Source organism: Coptis chinensis, chromosome 5 (genome assembly GCF_015680905.1).
Source record: "Coptis chinensis isolate HL-2020 chromosome 5, ASM1568090v1, whole genome shotgun sequence".
In the NCBI taxonomy this organism is placed as follows: domain Eukaryota; kingdom Viridiplantae; phylum Streptophyta; class Magnoliopsida; order Ranunculales; family Ranunculaceae; genus Coptis; species Coptis chinensis.
This window is the reverse complement of record NC_141460.1, coordinates 22,066,150-22,083,032: the sequence shown is the minus strand read 5'-3', so window position 1 is coordinate 22,083,032 and position 16,883 is coordinate 22,066,150. Positions and strand designations below refer to the sequence as shown.

Here is a 16,883-nt window from a genome sequence, read left to right as displayed (position 1 = left end):
GCATTTCTGGAACTTGGTTACCAAACTGATAAGATAGGATTATACTGTAAACTAAACTGATAAGGTTAAATCCCGGCCAATACATTTGTAGTGTTGGTACATAAATGAGACTGTTTTATAGTGTCTAGTATGAGATTAACTAACAACTGTCTAGATATAAATATAGATGGAAATTTTTAGTTTTAAGAAATACTTTTGTATTGAAAGGACTCATGTTTACACCTCAAGGTATTCAGTACCTCTTTTGTTATAATAGATGTTGGCATATGCTAGATTGCTTGTTGTCTTGTTGATAACAAAAGTGGAATTATGCAGTGTATAAAATATGGTTTTCAGTTTCACAGGGCATTTTGAGGTACAGTTTGTGCTGCATGCACCATGTTTCCAAGTACTAACAATATAAACCCATCGATAGAAGTTTGTAACAGTTTTTGAAATTTCTGAAAGTATCTTGGGTTTCGGAAAACTGGTGTAAAGTAATGAAAACCCAAATTGTTATACCTCGTGATTTATTATTATGTGGTGTTATTTTTGCAGGCAAACAACCTGATTTTAGGTGAAGTGCCGTACTTTTAGGGCATGGTTTATTCATTCATGGGATCAAGGAATGCTTTTGGAAACCTCCACCATGGGTAGGTAATCTGGTCTTTTTGTGGAAATGGAAGATGGTGATGGTTGATTGCAAACAGAGCCATCTCTCTCTGTCCCTTCATGCTTGTACTGTGTACTCTCGTTTTTGTATCACAGCGCACATGTTCACGATCATGGTGCTTAAAGCTAAAACCATTGCACCTTGGATCTGGAGGGTCTTAACTCATAACCATATTATGTAGATCTGTTTATAGTTAGTTTTTTACTAATCATATTTCGGTTAAGTTCCAAATTATTAAGTTGGTCTCAAATTGATTGACAGTTTGACTCGTGAATTTCGAATGTTCTAATTTATTTTGTTGTTAGTTACAACAGTTATACTGAACTGTTACCTTGTGTCTGATTCCTAATTATTTGAAATCTAGCTACTGCAATTCATACACTTTATATCTTGGAGATTGTAAACCTTAAGGGAGATGATAATCTGGTAGATCTTAACGGCCGAGTGTGCAATCCGAATTGGAACTGACATATAAATGTTAGTGTAGATGTTTAATTTTACCAAGAAAAGAAAGTTACCTATCTTTAATCATGGCCCAAAATATCGCCGAGATATTCGATATCTCGCCGAGATATCTTGGTAAATTGGTACACTGATATCGATATTTTTGATATATATCCACCGAATATTGAATCTCTTTTTTTCCGAGATATATTGGAATTTCCGATATGAAATTTTATATCGCCGATATAATTGATATTTCCAATATAATTGATATATATCAGTTGATTTTTTGACCATTTTTAAATATAAATCTGATATTTCCAATATATTTCCGATATTATATGTCTGATATATCCGATATTTCTGATATTTTAAATAGTTTGGACTAGTCACTAAAAAATCCGATATATCTGATATATCTCGGTTTTTGAGTACACCGATATATTAACCGATATCGAAATTTTGGGCCTTGTCTTTAATCTGCAACTTGTATTGGTATAGATAATTTGCTCATGAAGTGTTAGGCATAAAACCTGTGACAGGGATGGAAATAGGCATCTAAGATTGAGTTGCAATAGTAATATTTTTCTAAAAATTCTGGTTTGTGGCATCCTTGTACTGCTGTACTACGGATATTCTTAGGTAATGCAAGTGCAGTAAGGGGGTTAATAAACCACCTCGCACGCCCCTTAGTTCCATACTTGACCTTGGGCTACTTTTTAAATAAAACCTGCACTGAACCTTTTCAACTGTTGTCTAATTGGCAATTGCAGGCTTGAGTTTGACTATTCACACCTCTCCTTCAAGGAAGACTGAATTGCATATTCGTTTAGGACAGACCGACAGAGTACAGTATTCAGTGTATTGTACTTTCTGTCTAAGCTTTTCAAAATCCTTCTCCTCAAACTTTGGCTTTGCATTGTCTCCAGAAAGCTCTTGTTTTGCCTGCAATGTTTGCAGTCTGATTCTGTTAACAGAAGATAGTTAACATCATAAAATGCATCAAGGTTCTGATTAAATTGGTAATGTCAGACGGTTTCAATTTTTTTTGAGAATCTCGATATATCTATAGTTGGCATATGAATTGCCATATACTTTGGGAAAATGTCTTATCCATCCGAGTAGCCGAATATATATCCTTTAGAATTTTTTGGTCATTCTCAAAGTTATATATATTTAGAACCCGAGCCCAAACTATATCATTGGGTAGTTTGGAGACTCTATTGGTGGACGTAGCTGGGTCATTTGGGCATTCTATTGGCCGACATGACTAGGTCATGAGAAGTTCATTTTGAATTCTCTGATTTACAACCAATGAAATTCCAAACACAAATTGTTTTAGACTCTTGTTTTATTCCAACCACTAAATTTATTCTTGTTTTATTCTATAATTGGATTAAGGATAAAAGTCACCCCTGAACTTGTCCTTGATTGTCATTTACACCCCTAAATTTTTTTTTAAGCGAAAAAAACCCTAAAGTTGCATTACCAAACGCAATAGTTAGTTTCATAGATAGCGTTAGATATATATGATGTCATTTTATTTTTTACATATATGACGTCACCAATCATTTTATTTACCTTGTAATTTATTTTCCAATGGTGCAAGAAATAAATGGATGATGTGGAAATCAATCAGTGAGTCAACTCCAACGGTCACCTGTAATTACATAAATTGATCATTTTCTTCAGCAATTTCAACGGTCATAGCCATAAGAAAAAAACACCAACTACCAAATTGTTTGATTTCTATTCAATTCTACAGATAATTCAGGTATGTAATATGTATTATTATTAATTTTTTCTTCATTGTTCGCAAATTCTAATCAATTTCTTTTTGGAATCTATTTTTGTTTTGGCAGAAATATCACTTGCATCATATCAGTGAATTACAAGGTAAATAAAATAATCGATGACATCATGTAAAACAATGACATCATATATATCTAACGCCATTTATGAAACTAACTGTTGTGTTTGGTATTTTCAACTTCAGGGTTTTTTTCTCTTGGAAAAAAATTTAGGAGTGTAATTGACAATTGAGGTCAAATTCAGGAGTGACTTTTGTCCTTAATCACAAAAATTAGGTCCGTAAAATCACAAGTGTAATGGAACCCAAACGAGTTTCCTATATTGTTGTGATGAACTTTCAATCGACCTTACGAGGTCGTTTGAGTATAAACTAAAGCGGTCCGGTCATATTGTTGGGATGTACTTTCAATCGACGCCATGAGATCGTCTAAGTATATAGTGGAACGGTCTAAATATGCCATTTGAGCCCATAGGCTTGGGCGACACTGGACCATCGTTTGGGACTGGAATATGCGACATGGTGGTGTATGGTGGTGTCTACCAAAACTTGTGCTGGAATTTCGGACTTAGGACGATGCCGGACCATCGTTTAGGACTGGGTTATGCAAATATGGTGCCATCGTTTGGACTTTGGAACCAATGCTTGAAGCCTTGAATATTTAGATACACCCTCTTTTCCACAAACAACTGTATTGAAAAATGGAGACTCTATTCAAGTAACACCTCAACCTCTTATTATCTTCTTCTTCTTCTATCTAATAAAAAGCAATAGTGTGGTGTCCACAGAGACTCCATCCAATAGTTGCCATTTTCTTTTCTAAGTTGTGACATGGCAGATCCAAGTGTTTGGAGAGTTTGTGTAATTTTGTTAAGTGTAATTAATACTATGGGATCTATCCAAAAATCAACCAAAAGTCAACAATTGCAGCTAGACTTATAAATTGTTGGGCTAGCATAAACCTGTTAAACCTCAATTGATTTGGGCTTATAGATAATGGGTAATTGGGATGGCCTTGCGGTAGATTTATAAATTGAGTTGTTTCACCGGGTCTTGTGTCAATATTTTACGCCTAAGATGCGCGGTATGCGCCGAATTTTAAGCGATGAGTTGTCGGGATAATGTCGCAGGCGCGTCGAGGTATCGTGGGTCGTAGGCACGGGCATACCCTAGTATCTAACAAAACAGAACGGTACGGGCCCGAAGGGCCTCATCCGCCGGCTATAAATCTTCCTCACAAAATATGACTTGGCAGATCTAAGTGTTTTAAGAGTTTGTACAATTTTGTTAAACTAAATTAGTATTATCGGATCTATCCAAAAATCAACCAAAAGTCAATAATTGCGGCTGAGCTTATAAACTGTTGGGCTACACAAACTGTTGGGCTTATAAATTGTTGCACAAAATGTTGGGCTTATAAACTGTTGGACGAGTTGTTGGTCAAGCGTTGGGATAGCCTAGGTTACATACAAAATCCTATGAAATTTCACAAATCAAGTTTATCTTATCTTCAGCCTTGCTAGTCACTAATTCACTGTACATTGCACTACCATTTAAGAAATGATATACAAACCAAAAACATTTCAGTTTACAATAAAACATAGGAGTGTCTCTTTTTGCCGAATTTCCGATTTTTTCGAAATCTGACCTGAAATTGGTCTGGCTTTGGGTGTAGTTTTCATGGGCCGATTTTTCAATTTTTTGATTTTCGAAAATTTCAAAAAAAAAAAAAAATTGAATCGGATTCAGATATAACTCTAAAAACCGATCCGATCCGAAAGTTCCAATATATAGCCGATCCAAAATTTCCGATATTATTGCCAATTTATTTCGAAAATATATACTTCTCTCATTATCCACTTGATTAGATCTCGACCATTCATTCATTTTCTAGTTTTTTTACTTTCAAAAATAAAACAAAAACATAACCTAGCCGCTACTTTCCCACGTGAATTGGACCACTCCATTGTCATTACACCATCTGCCATAAGAGCATTTGCAATGCAAGTCATAACTATCACCCCCTCTATCACCGCCACCTCCTCACTTTTCACCCCCTCTATCACCAACCCGGTGATAAACAAGGTGAAGCTGTGTAATGCAAAGGTGATAAAAACATCTCGGACGGGATGTTAGATTCCGCCCGGAGTTTTTATAACGAGACGGAATGTAACATCCCGGCCCGATATTTTATAACGAGATGGATGTAACATCCCGCCCCGATGGCTCAATACCAACGCCGCCAACGGGCTCCATTTTCACTTCATTTCCACCAAAATTCGATTTTGTAGCCTCCATTCACAACCTTTGAACACAAATTTCCATTCATAATGACTTCTCCATCCCCAACCCATCCCCACCAAGCTCACCACATCAAGAGCATTCCCGATGGTTTGAAATGTCAAAATTTCCAAAAAAAAGGGCAAAAGGGATCGTCGTCGAGAACGCGTAATGTGGGCGCAGGAGGACGAAATTGAACTTGGGTTTAATTTTCCACCGCGTTAATGAAAATCGAGGACCACCCACCATTAAGCGTCAACATCGGTCCGACACGTAGCAAATCGAAAGTGGCGGAATCTCAAGTAAGTTTTGATTTTTTTTTTAAGTTAATTATTATTATTTATGTTAGTTTATATCAAGTTTGTTGTTGTTTGAATTTGTCGATTATTTTTAGTTTGAATTTGTATTAGTTTATATTAGTTTATTTTAGTTTGAATTTGTCGTTATTATTTTAGTTTGAATTTGTATTAGTTTATATTAGTTTATTTTTAGTTTGAATTTGTCGTTGATTATTTTTTAGTTTGAATTTGTATTAGTTTATATTAGTTTATTTTAGTTTGAATTTGTCGTATTATTTTAGTTTGAATTTGTATTAGTTTATATTAGTTTATTTTAGTTTGAATTTGTCGTATTATTTTAGTTTGAATTTGTATTAGTTTATATTAGTTTATTTTAGTTTGAATTTGTCGTATTATTTTAGTTTGAATTTGTATTAGTTTATATTAGTTTATTTTAGTTTGAATTTGTCGTATTATTTTAGTTTGAATTTGTATTAGTTTATATTAGTTTATTTTAGTTTGAATTTTATCGTATTGCGTGTTTGTTGAATGTAGGAAGTACACTTATGGAAAGTGCGTTGTGCACTTTCAAATGTTGTGTCGTGGTGGCGTTGTATGAAATCAAAAACGGATCCTAATTTTGTCACAGTTACCGATATTATATCCGCCACACCATTTGGGAGTTTTTTTAATTGTAATTTGGGACAAAATGATCAGGCGTTGTTGTTTGGGATAGTTGAGCGGTGGTGGCCAACTACCCACACATTTCATTTCCCATGGGGTGAGCTTGGGATTACCCCTCTTGATTTCACAATGCTCACGGGTATCCCAATTGGTTATGGAGATGCCGTTCCTTTTGATGAAACTTTAGAGGTTTTTACTACGGCGATGAGTTTCTTTGAATGTTTTGATTTGGTTGAAGATGATGAGCAAGACGAGTTTTTGAGATTATCGGTTGAAAGCGCTTTAAGGGAGGAGCTATAAATATGAGTTGGTTTACTGGCGAGATATTTGAATAGACTCAAGGAGAAGCCGAAAAGACTATCATATTGGTGAGGAGTCGATCCACGAGTATGTACGTGCCTTCCTCTTCTACTTTGTTGGTGCGGTATTATTTGGATATGCCGATAGTTATTTTACGATCGACTGGCTATGTGGGATTATGACCGGGTCAATCCATCTTAGCATACCTTTACCACCGGGCTAGACCTCTAGTTGAGACCCGCTAAAGGCAATTTGTTTTTGTTTGGATTATACCGTAAGTCTTATTTATTAAGTTATTGTTTCATTTCATTTATTTATCTAATTATTAATGTTGACATGTTTATATATATATTGATATTGTATTTTATCTATTGATGACAGATTGGTGGTAATGCGAGCATTTTCGCGGTGATGCATCCCGTTTGAAGAGGTTGGAAGAGGATGAGACTCATGACCTGATTCCACGTATTCAAGCATGGGGCTTCATCGAGGCGAGGGGGTATGGGGACCTATCACATAATATTCATAACACTCTTCGTCAGATTGAGCTTTTAGGAGCTAGTCGAATTGAAAGTGGCAACCCCGGGGCGAGTCCCTTCATCTTTCGCACCCCTTATCGCGGATATTCCGGATGTTCCGAGAACACCGAAAATACCGTACTATATCATATATGTGTCATAGAGCAAGGTTTCTTTCGTGGCGAATGATACTTATAGGGTCGATCATTTGCATGGTACCTTGGGGACGGATGTTGGCGGCAAGTATCCGGAGAGATTGTTATACCTTACCCACCACCTATGGATATGGCGACCTCGATATTCTTCCCCGCCGTTCTTTCACACTATAGAGCAAACCCAAATGAGTGGCGGGACGCGATCGCCTTTCGGTTTTTACGGGCTTACTATGACTTATATTGGAAGAGGGTTGGTCGAGGTCTCTTGCTAGGTGCGTTATACCGGGCACCAATTTTGAAGGGGTTACTCGGAGCATTGAGGCCCGACATTCATTTCCCGGGAGGAGTGGAGTTGCCCGCAGATCCACGCCCGAGGTGTTTCATGATATTCGATGCCGCAAAGAACTCCACGATATTTGATGATGATGACCTTTGGCATTGGAGCATGATTACTTCGGGGGCAAGATATGAGAATACCTATTCCACCAAGATGCCGCAGTGGGTAGCAGATTTGTCGGTCTGATTCGAAAAGGTTAGTTGAGGTTAGTATGATTTGAATTTATTTATGATTTGTTATTATTAGTATTCACTATAACCCCTAACTTGCATTTGTTTTGTTAAACAGGATGAAGTAAGGTCGAGCTCCTTAACTACAAAACTCTCTCACTTATGCTATCGTGAGTCCTTCATGGAGTCCTCTCGTCGCAGTTTTGAGTACTTACAAGAAGAACGTGTCGAACTTTGGAGCTTCGAGAGGCGTGTGCAAGAGTTGGAGAATGCTTGGAAGTGGAGTACCTCAAGCTCAAGCTCAACCGAGAGGCGACAACGGCGTAGGGGAGAGCTCTTCTTCGACCGGGCCTTCTCGTAGGGGAGGAGGTCTCGATGGATATTTTTTTTGTAGTTTGTAATAACCGTAATGCCATTACTTGTCTTATGGCGTTTGGGATTGTTGTTTGTAATGAATTTTTGATTAGCGTGGTTTTTCTTTGATGAGTTTTGGATATGAATATGTCATTAAACAAAGGAGGTTATGTCCAATTTTTAAGAAATTATAAGTTAGTTTTTTACCGAAGTTTACGTGTTAGACTTGGGTGTTGTTCATGATTGTTGTTTGTCTTCTTTATTATTTTTTCAAAGTATATTAGCAGGTTTTTATATGAATATGTCAATAAAACAAATGAGGTTATGGCCAAAAAATTAAAACTTATAAGTTCAGTATGTTTCCAAAAAATGGAACATTCGTTTATTTCGTTTCACATTTGTTTCACTAATTTCCATCATTGTTGAAACAAAGAAATTTTTAGTTTGGAATATCACTCATTTTGCGCGGTTCTCGGCAGTTTCGGCGGTATAGTGTATGGGGATACCGAGACGGAATGTAACATCCCGCCTCGGTTTTTAGGACCGAGGCGGAATGTAACATCCCGTCTGTTTTAAGCCCTCCTTCCTCGCATTTTACTATTCCAAACAATGCAATTATGGATGGTGGCCCATTTGGAATTATTGAGGGTACATGGATAGACATTTGGATACAATGTGTTGTCACTTGGAGAGTGAACAAAAATCTAATAAAATGTGTTGTCAATTGGTAAGTGGACCAAAATCAAAGTATCACATGTGACCTTATCATATGTGACCTTACCTTTCATATTTCGTTTTACTCTTCTATCTTTTATATCAAACAAACAACATAGCCATCTTCTTCCCCACAAACCAAGCTAAAAATAGGAAAAATGTCTAGAGAAGAAAGAATTACATATAACCAAAGGTTATGGGGAGGATCTAGTAGTAATAGTTCGCCTTACGGTTTCCGGTCGCCTTAGATCTTACTTATACCTCACTGAAGATGACTACATGGAAAGAGTAAGAGATGAGCATAATGATATGATGAGGCTAAGGAGGAGGAGGAGGTTGCAGTTATTATCCAATTAATGACTCAAGCAGCCATTGAAATTGAAGATGTGGATCTGACACAAAAGCGGTGGATCCGTGCGGCGTAGAGTACACGTTTAGAGATGGTGGTGATTTCAAGAAACAAAAGATAATGAGGGATTACTTCACAACACCTTGTAGGTGGCCTCCTCATAAGTTTAGACGAAGGTACAGGATGACAAGAGAGCTTTTTATGTATATGTTGCATACTTGTTGCATCATTCGACGCGATTACTTTAAAGACAAGGTGGATGGATTGGGTCGGCAAGCAATTTCGGGTTACAAAAGGGACTAGCTGCGGTTGCACAATTAAACCGGTTTGTTCTTCCGATTCAACGGATGAGTATTTACAAATTGGAGATTCCACAAAAAAATGTATCTATGAAGCGTTGGTGCAAGGCAATTATCACGGCGTTTGAGGAAGAGTACTTGAGACGACCAAGTGAGGCGCATTAATCGCTAGGATATTAGCTGAAAATGCAGCAAGGGGTTTTCCAGAATGCTTGGATCAATCGATGTATGCATTGGGTGTGGAAGAATTGCCCAAGTGGATGGGTTACATGTAGGGTACAAGAAGGAACCAACTTTGATACTTGAAGCCGTTCTTGGACAAACATTGTTGGATCATTGCTTCTTCTACCTACCAGGTTAAGATAATGACATTAACGCGTGCTTCATCGTTCTCATGTTTTTGAATCATTAGAGCAAGGTGAGGCTCCTGCTGTTGCATTTAATGTGAATGGTAATGACTATGATATGGGATATTATCTTGTCGATGGTATTTACCCAAAATGGGGCACATTTGTTCAAAACATTCGTTATCCAAGAAATAAGCATGAAAAGATCTTTACTCAACGCCAAGAAGCCGCAAGAAAGGATGTTGAAAGGACGTTTGGAGTTTTGCAAGCACGATGGCATATTGTTAAGGCTTCTGCACGGCGTTGTCATAGTGTTGTTGTTCTTGGAGATATAATGAAGGCATGCATTATAATGCATAATATGATTGTTGAGAATGAACGTGAAAGTGGAGTTTGGAATTGGAAAGGTCAGAGGAAAGAAACAATACCTGCGCTCTTTCAGGAAGATGATGGTTTTCATTTTGTCTATCAGATGATTGAAGCAAGAAATAAGATCGAAATGAAGTTACACATACTAATCTTCAAAAGGACTTAGTTGAACATGTTTTTAATTGGACCGGCATTGAAGAAACAAGCAGATCCGGTACCAATTTATGATCCAAATTGGTCGGATCCAGATGAGGGAGAAGGAGGCGAAAATTAAAATGGAAATGAAAATGTATTTCCTATGTATTTCCTAACGTGAACTATTAAGTTCCAACGTATTTCCTATGTATTTCCTATGTATTTCCTAACGTGAACTATTAAGTTCCAAAATTTTTCCTATGTATTTCCTATGTATTTCCTAACGTTGAACTATTAAGTTCCAACGTTATGTATTTCCTATGTATTTCCTAACGTGAACTATTAAGTTCCAACGTATTTCCTAATGTATTTCCTAATGTATTTCCTATGTAGTTCCAACGTATTTAATCAGTTGTATTTTAATGAACTATATTACAATGTATTTTAATTTGATTGGTAATTGTATTTCTATGAAAATAATTATATTGAATGAGAACATACATAGTGCATTAATTAAAAAAAAAAAGTTAGATAAAAATACATAGTTCATTAATTAAAAATACAATGAAATTAAAATACATAGTGCATTAATTAAAAAGACAATGAAATTAAAATACATAGTGCTTTAATTAAAATAAAATACTAGATAATTAAAATACATAAAAGCTTAGTTAGAGCTAGAACCACCTCTAGCCCTTCCCCATTCAAAGACGTATTTCAGCTTGTTGTTGCTCGATTATAAAAGCGCATCGGGATGGAGGACACTTGTATCGTCGCTAAAATCTTAGCTTCATATTGCATCTTTTGAAGCCGATTTTTTTCCAATTGAACCTGATTTTTTTCTGCTTGAATCCGATTTTTTTCTTCTCTTGCCATCACAGTTCTTTGACCATATGCAAGTTCCCTTTCCCTAAGTTCTAAGCATTTTTGTGTTTCATTTGCATCCCGGCAAATGTATCCTCTAAACGTGTAAAGTAACCCTCCAACATACCAAATGATTTTTCTTGGTTCCTTTTGGACTTGGCTTTCTTCGATCCAAGAGGACGCTCCATTTCTTTTGGACGCTCTATTTCTTGAGAACCCTCCAATTCAACTCCACCAACACTTGGTGAATTAGAAGTTGAATCTTCACCATCATTTTTGCGACCTTTTCCCTTTGTGGGGCGGCTTGACCTTGCCTCAAAAAACGCGTTACTCCACTTTGGATTATCCTTGAGTATAACGTAACAATGATCAAGTGAAAAGCCGATTTTTCTTGTAGTTGGTACGTCATCCTTGCCTCGACAACTAAAAAAAAAATGGTGGTAATTAGACTAAAATAATCACTAGGACTAAGATAATTAAACTGCAATAATAATTAGACTAAGATAATAATTAGACTAAGACTAAAATGGAAATAATAAATACACTAAGATAATTAGGCGAAGACGGAAATAATTAGACTAAGACTAAGATAATCAATAAAATTCCAAATTGACAACGTTGTAATTACCCGGCTTTGTATTGTTGTACCACTTGCATGTCGAGCCTCCACCGCATTCACAATTGCAACAAATTTGTTCATCATTTTTGAAATATATTTCCACCTTCCGCTAATTGAATCGGAGACCTATCCGACCCGTGCTTGATTGAACTTCGTTTGTTACACGATTCCAAAATCCTTTTGCATTTTGGAAAGCACCAACAATAGAGTCTTCACTAATTTTTATCCAAGCAAGACATAGAGCTTGATCATCGGACATGCTAAAGTGAGCTCTCGCTTTTGCTTGAGTGCTACCACTTGCTTGAGATGCTTGAGTTGATGCCATTTGATATTTGGTTTTTAAGAACTGATTTTAAAGAAGAAGAAATATGATATATGATTGTTGGAAGTGTGAGTTGAAATGAAACAAATGTTGTATATATACCAAAGTTTTTATTTTGACCGCTTTTTGACCGTTCGACTTTTTGACCGTTGGTAGTCGTTAGGACTCGGACGGGATGTTGGATTCCGTCTGATGAGTTTTGTAATCCGACGGAATCCAACATCCCGTCCGGTTAACAAAAGTCGATGATAAACTCGGTGGTTGGTTTCACCTCGTTTTGAACTCCGGGGATAATTATCACCTTCATTATCACCCTGCATTGCACAGCAGTTTTGGACCCAAGTAGGTGATAATTATCACTACCCCCTCTCTATCACCTGCATTGCAAATGCTCTAACAACAATGATATGAAAAAAAATGTCATTGAGTCATACAATGACTTCTAGACCAATCCAAAAGCCAAATTCCAATATATAGAATATTATGTAAAGATACTTGGAGTCCAAGACCAGAATCTATTATTCATGTAGACATTTTACGCTTCAATTTCCACACGAAAAAAAATTGAAACATTACAAATACCCAGACCTCAACAGAATGCAATGCTTGCTGTTGGTCGCTGCAGGTTCTTTTTCTCATTTTTTCTTGGATCAGTTGTTTGAATGAAAATAGATTTTATTAGTAAACAAGTGCGTATTGCTGGTTGGTACATTGATATTGTGGACATGGTTTTCTCTTCTTACAATGAACATTGGCGTATGATATTCCAAAAATAATTGAAAGTAAAGAGATATTTGAAAATTTACCAAGTATTCTGAAATTTTCGAGTTATTCCGAAATTTCCGAAAGTTCTGAAATTGAAAATATATTTTGAATCCGAAAAAAAATTGGATCGGATTTGAGTAGTATATTAGGGTCCCAAAAAAATTCAGAAAAATTCCGAAAGAGGTTAATCCGATCCGAAGTCACCCTAATAAAACATAAAGAATCAACATGCCCAACACTTCGTCTGCATTACTAGAACTAGAATACTTAGAAAGAGCACTAAACATGTCACCTCTAGACTATCACTAGCAGCATGGTCATTGTGGTGGTACTTCACCACGCTCACGAGCAACAGATGCTGAAAGTATGCCAAGATCACGATATGTCAACGCAGACTCGCACTTTGCATTTATTTTTCCTTAGTTGATTCAAATGATCACGCTGACACTGCTGCAGGCGAAACTCGGATATTCCTCAAGGTCCAAAGACACTGAAATTGAACAAGAAACATAAAATGTCGTAGCTTGGGTCGAGACTGTTGGAGACGATGAAACTGGTTCGAAAAGGTTGTAACCGTTTTCGGTTTCTCTTTTTAGGTGGCGGGTGTATTGGGGCTATTGCTATTGGACATGGACCAATGCAAATTGGTGGGTGTAGGACACAGGACCCTATATTTTTTTACTGTAGTTAACCTACCTCGGTAACTTGAATGGAGAGCACCTTAAAATAAAATAATATCCGAAAATATAAAGCATAAAAATTCTGCCTAAAGGAAATGCCAAAAACTCTACAGTGGAACACAAAAACAAATAAATGTTGCATTCATGAATCAAATTCGTACATACGCAATCAGTTGAATAAGCACATACATACGAATGTTGGATATCAATAACACCCACTCTACAACTCGATTCTGGAATTGGTGCTCTGGACAGTTCACCTTATCATCATTTGAGACACAGAGTTGTGAACTAGACTTGCTCCATCAAATCAACTCACAAACGTTCTTGTTCATTTTACTGGCCCTCTTTGCTCTGACTTTCTGGTTTGTGGTCCGAATCGTGGTCTTCATCATGTCCTTTTAATCCCAAACTCAGATCCAAACTAGTTTCATTTAAGTCTTGTGATACCGATTTATCTTTCTCTGGAGCCTGAAACATTAAGAAACAGTCAGAGTGGATACACATCATAGCAGCATGGGTTCATCTTAGGCCCAATATCAGTTTCCTATCACTGAAAGGTTATTAAGTTAAAAAATTCCGAATGGCGTTCATAAACTTCAGAGAATACGTAATGGAGGTCCAAAATTTACACCATGCAAAGATTGTTAATTTTTCATCGGCAGAAGTGAAACTGCATTAATAAAGCAAAGTAGGTCGAGAAGCCGTTTGAGTACAAGGAGAGGAAAACAAAGAGAAAGAGAGAGCAAAGGAAAAGTGAATCGCTTCACATAGGGCCAATCGAAGCCCAATCACTTGATTATGGAGGTTCTAACAACTTCTCTTTGGTCTTTGCTTCTACGAAAACTTCTACTTCTCCTCCTTCCTTTTCCTTTTCCATTTCTATTTTAACTTCTATTTTTTGTAATTTTATTTTATTCGATGAACAAGTGCAAAAATCATTTTTGGAAAAGATGAAAAGATGCTCAAGACATTCTGGTAAACAAAATGCCTACAATAGCATTTTAAAATTTCAGAGACGGACTCCTCCAACCAAAACAAAATGATATTAACAAAAAGAGGAAAGGAAAAACAAATCTAGAGATGGCACATGAAGAGGGCTATACAATTTATGGAGAAAGAAAACTTAAGGACACTCAAGGATATAGGGGAAGGATAATACAAAAAATGTGGGAAAGGGAAGTATTAATTGTCGTCACCTGGGCTTCTTCCATGGGGACATCATTAATGTCTGGATTTCCTTCAGTATCATCATCACTCTTGGTTGCTGCGTCTGCAGATGGATCAATATCATTTGGTTTAGCTTCTTCATCAACATTTTCTTCATCCTCCTTTCTTTGTTCTTCTAAAACTGCAACCTGCATCATGATTAGTTCCTGAATATTTTGCACAAGCACACACAAGAAGACCGAACCTTGAAAGAATGCACTTAGACCAAAATTGAAGCAGAGAATGCAAGTTACAAGGCTACAGACTCAGAATGGTCTATTAATGACAACTTTTGCATGAAGCAAGAAGCTGTTTACACGAATTCGTTCTGATTACAATTCACAGGATAAACAAAATACAAAACAGCACCTACAAAGGTGTAAGTAAATATTCTTCTCATAGAAGAAGTTAAAAGGTTTCTTAAGACCAAACTAATCTATTCATAGACTCATATATTACCCTCTTTCCTGTCGGAACAGGGTTCAATAGTTTTGCACTTAGCACCAAATCACCAATATCATGTCAAGCCAGTGTACTAGCAAATAACATTTTTAAAGAAAGCAACTTCCAGAAAAATTCTCTTTCAAAATTTGGGCTAAAGATGGTTGTACATGGTTTCCCATAAACAGCCACGAGAAATTCATCCCTGCATCTACATTTCTGTCTAGCACTCCAGCACCCAGAATCAAGATAGAAGAAATGCTATTGTTATTTACTTCGCTTACTTCAGGATATATATCATTGTTCTATCTAACTATATACTCCGATTTTCTTAAAAAGAAAAGGCCTTCCCTATGTAATTGGAGTTTCGATTGAGAAGCAGATGTCTACAGGACTACAGCTTGCAAAGAGAGAGAAAACATCACTCAGGTTCGTATCATCTACTTCAATTCATGTAATACAATGAAACGTGAACTGTAGCATTCTTGTTATTAGGGAACCATCTTTTACACCAAATCTCTTACCTTTTTCAAAAGTTGGTTCGGATAACAGTTTCAATACTACAAAAGCAGTGCAAAGCCGTCACCCCTCGAACTGACATCTATTAGTCAGTTTCAATACTACAAAAGCAGTGCAAAGCCGTCACCCCTCGAACTGACATCTATTAGTCACTGGTTAACATAGAACACCATTCTTTTCTTATCCAGATATTAAGTTTCTTAATTCAAGATCATAATCAAGATGGTTTTGACAGTAGGGTACTGGTTTCTGCATGTGGTACTTCTGCAGCTAGAGTCTGAGGTAGGAGTGCAGCCCCAAACATCATTTTTATTAAGTTTTCTATGTATGAACCAAGAATAGCGATGAACTTCCTTTACTCCTTCTTCTCTTATGGACTTTGATAGTCAAAAGAGAAATGTAACAAAATCACAACACTCAATAAAGCTAAAACAATCCTGTCAGAATGCTTAGCTACGCCAGATCAACCCCCAAGGCTTTAATCCAAACCATTAAGTCTCATATTCCTCTATAAGACTGGGCTTATTTACATTCTACAATGAAAATCTAAGACCTTTCATGATCTTGTTAAAAAATTCCTTAATTAATATGCACATGTATCAAAATTCAAGAGAAAAATATGTTCTTTTATCAACTTTCAAAACCAAAAATCCAAAATTCAAGATTATCTTCTTCCAAGATCACTTCTTTTTTAATAAAAACTAGATAATTCAACATAAAGAAGTGTTCTTTACTTTAAAAAAAAAAAGCACATACCGGTATATACTTGAACTTTTTCCTAGGCGGTTCTTCTTCTTCCTCTGTTAAAGCAGCATTACTATTGTCTTTGCCTGAAATCTTCTTGGCAGCAGCATTATTACCATTGTTGTTGTTGGTTTGAGAAAGGGGGGTCCACTTATAAAGAAGAAGGTGATGAGTAGTAGAAGAAGAAGAACCATTGCTGTTGTTATTGTGATTGTTGGATTGTGAAGAAGAAGAAGGTGAGACGTGTACCCAGTTCTTCTTCCATTTTCTAACTGGTCCTGTAAACACAGTTGTTGGTCCGTATCGAGTTGATGACCGACCCAGTCTTGCTCCTACTCCTTCCATTGTTTTTTTTTTATCCCGAACTCGAATCCGGGAGTAGTTTCCTCTTTGTTCAACTCTTTTATGAGCTGGTCAAAATACAAAGTTCCTTTTATTCCCTTCTTCAAAAGTTTACTTGGGGCGTTTGTTTTTGGGTCGCGGTATTTACACCCCCTCGAATTGGCACCCTATGACCAATTCAAA

The 16,883-nt window shown here is 36.6% G+C and overlaps 2 protein-coding genes across 3 annotated transcripts in view; one reads left to right on the top strand and one right to left on the bottom strand.

Annotated features, from left to right (window-relative positions):
- Positions 1–976, top strand: part of SUVH4 (histone-lysine N-methyltransferase, H3 lysine-9 specific SUVH4-like protein) — a 43,080-nt gene extending 42,104 nt beyond the window's left edge. The window contains exon 16 of the mRNA XM_086559812.1: positions 538–976. The gene's annotated coding sequence lies outside the window, so the exon portion shown is untranslated. The remainder of the gene's footprint in view (positions 1–537) is intronic.
- A 12,582-nt stretch (positions 977–13,558) lies between these two features.
- On the bottom strand, positions 13,559–16,812 carry LOC147497089 (golgin family A protein). 2 transcript variants are annotated; one of them, XM_086559811.1, is made up of 3 exons: positions 16,371–16,812; positions 14,645–14,803; positions 13,559–13,916 (listed from the first exon to the last, which is right to left on the bottom strand). In XM_086559811.1, the coding sequence occupies exons 1-3, from the start codon at positions 16,701–16,703 to the stop codon at positions 13,782–13,784; spliced, it is 627 nt and encodes a 208-aa protein (XP_086415937.1). In that variant the 5' UTR covers positions 16,704–16,812; the 3' UTR covers positions 13,559–13,781. The 2 variants fall into 2 exon arrangements, with proteins under 2 accessions (XP_086415937.1, XP_086415936.1); XM_086559810.1 differs by having other exon boundaries at positions 14,645–14,821; positions 16,371–16,779.
- Positions 16,813–16,883: the final 71 nt, after the last annotated feature.

Excerpts from the sequence above, each read along its gene's own strand:
- LOC147497089 (XM_086559810.1), bottom strand. The coding sequence starts at position 16,703 with ATGGAAGGAGTAGGAGCAAGACTGGGTCGGTCATCAACTCGATACGGA. Across the intron at positions 14,822-16,370 it reads AAAAGTTCAAGTATATACCG|GAACTAATCATGATGCAGGT; the intron begins GTATGTGCTTTT and ends CAAAATATTCAG. Across the intron at positions 13,917-14,644 it reads TCCCCATGGAAGAAGCCCAG|GCTCCAGAGAAAGATAAATC; the intron begins GTGACGACAATT and ends TTAATGTTTCAG.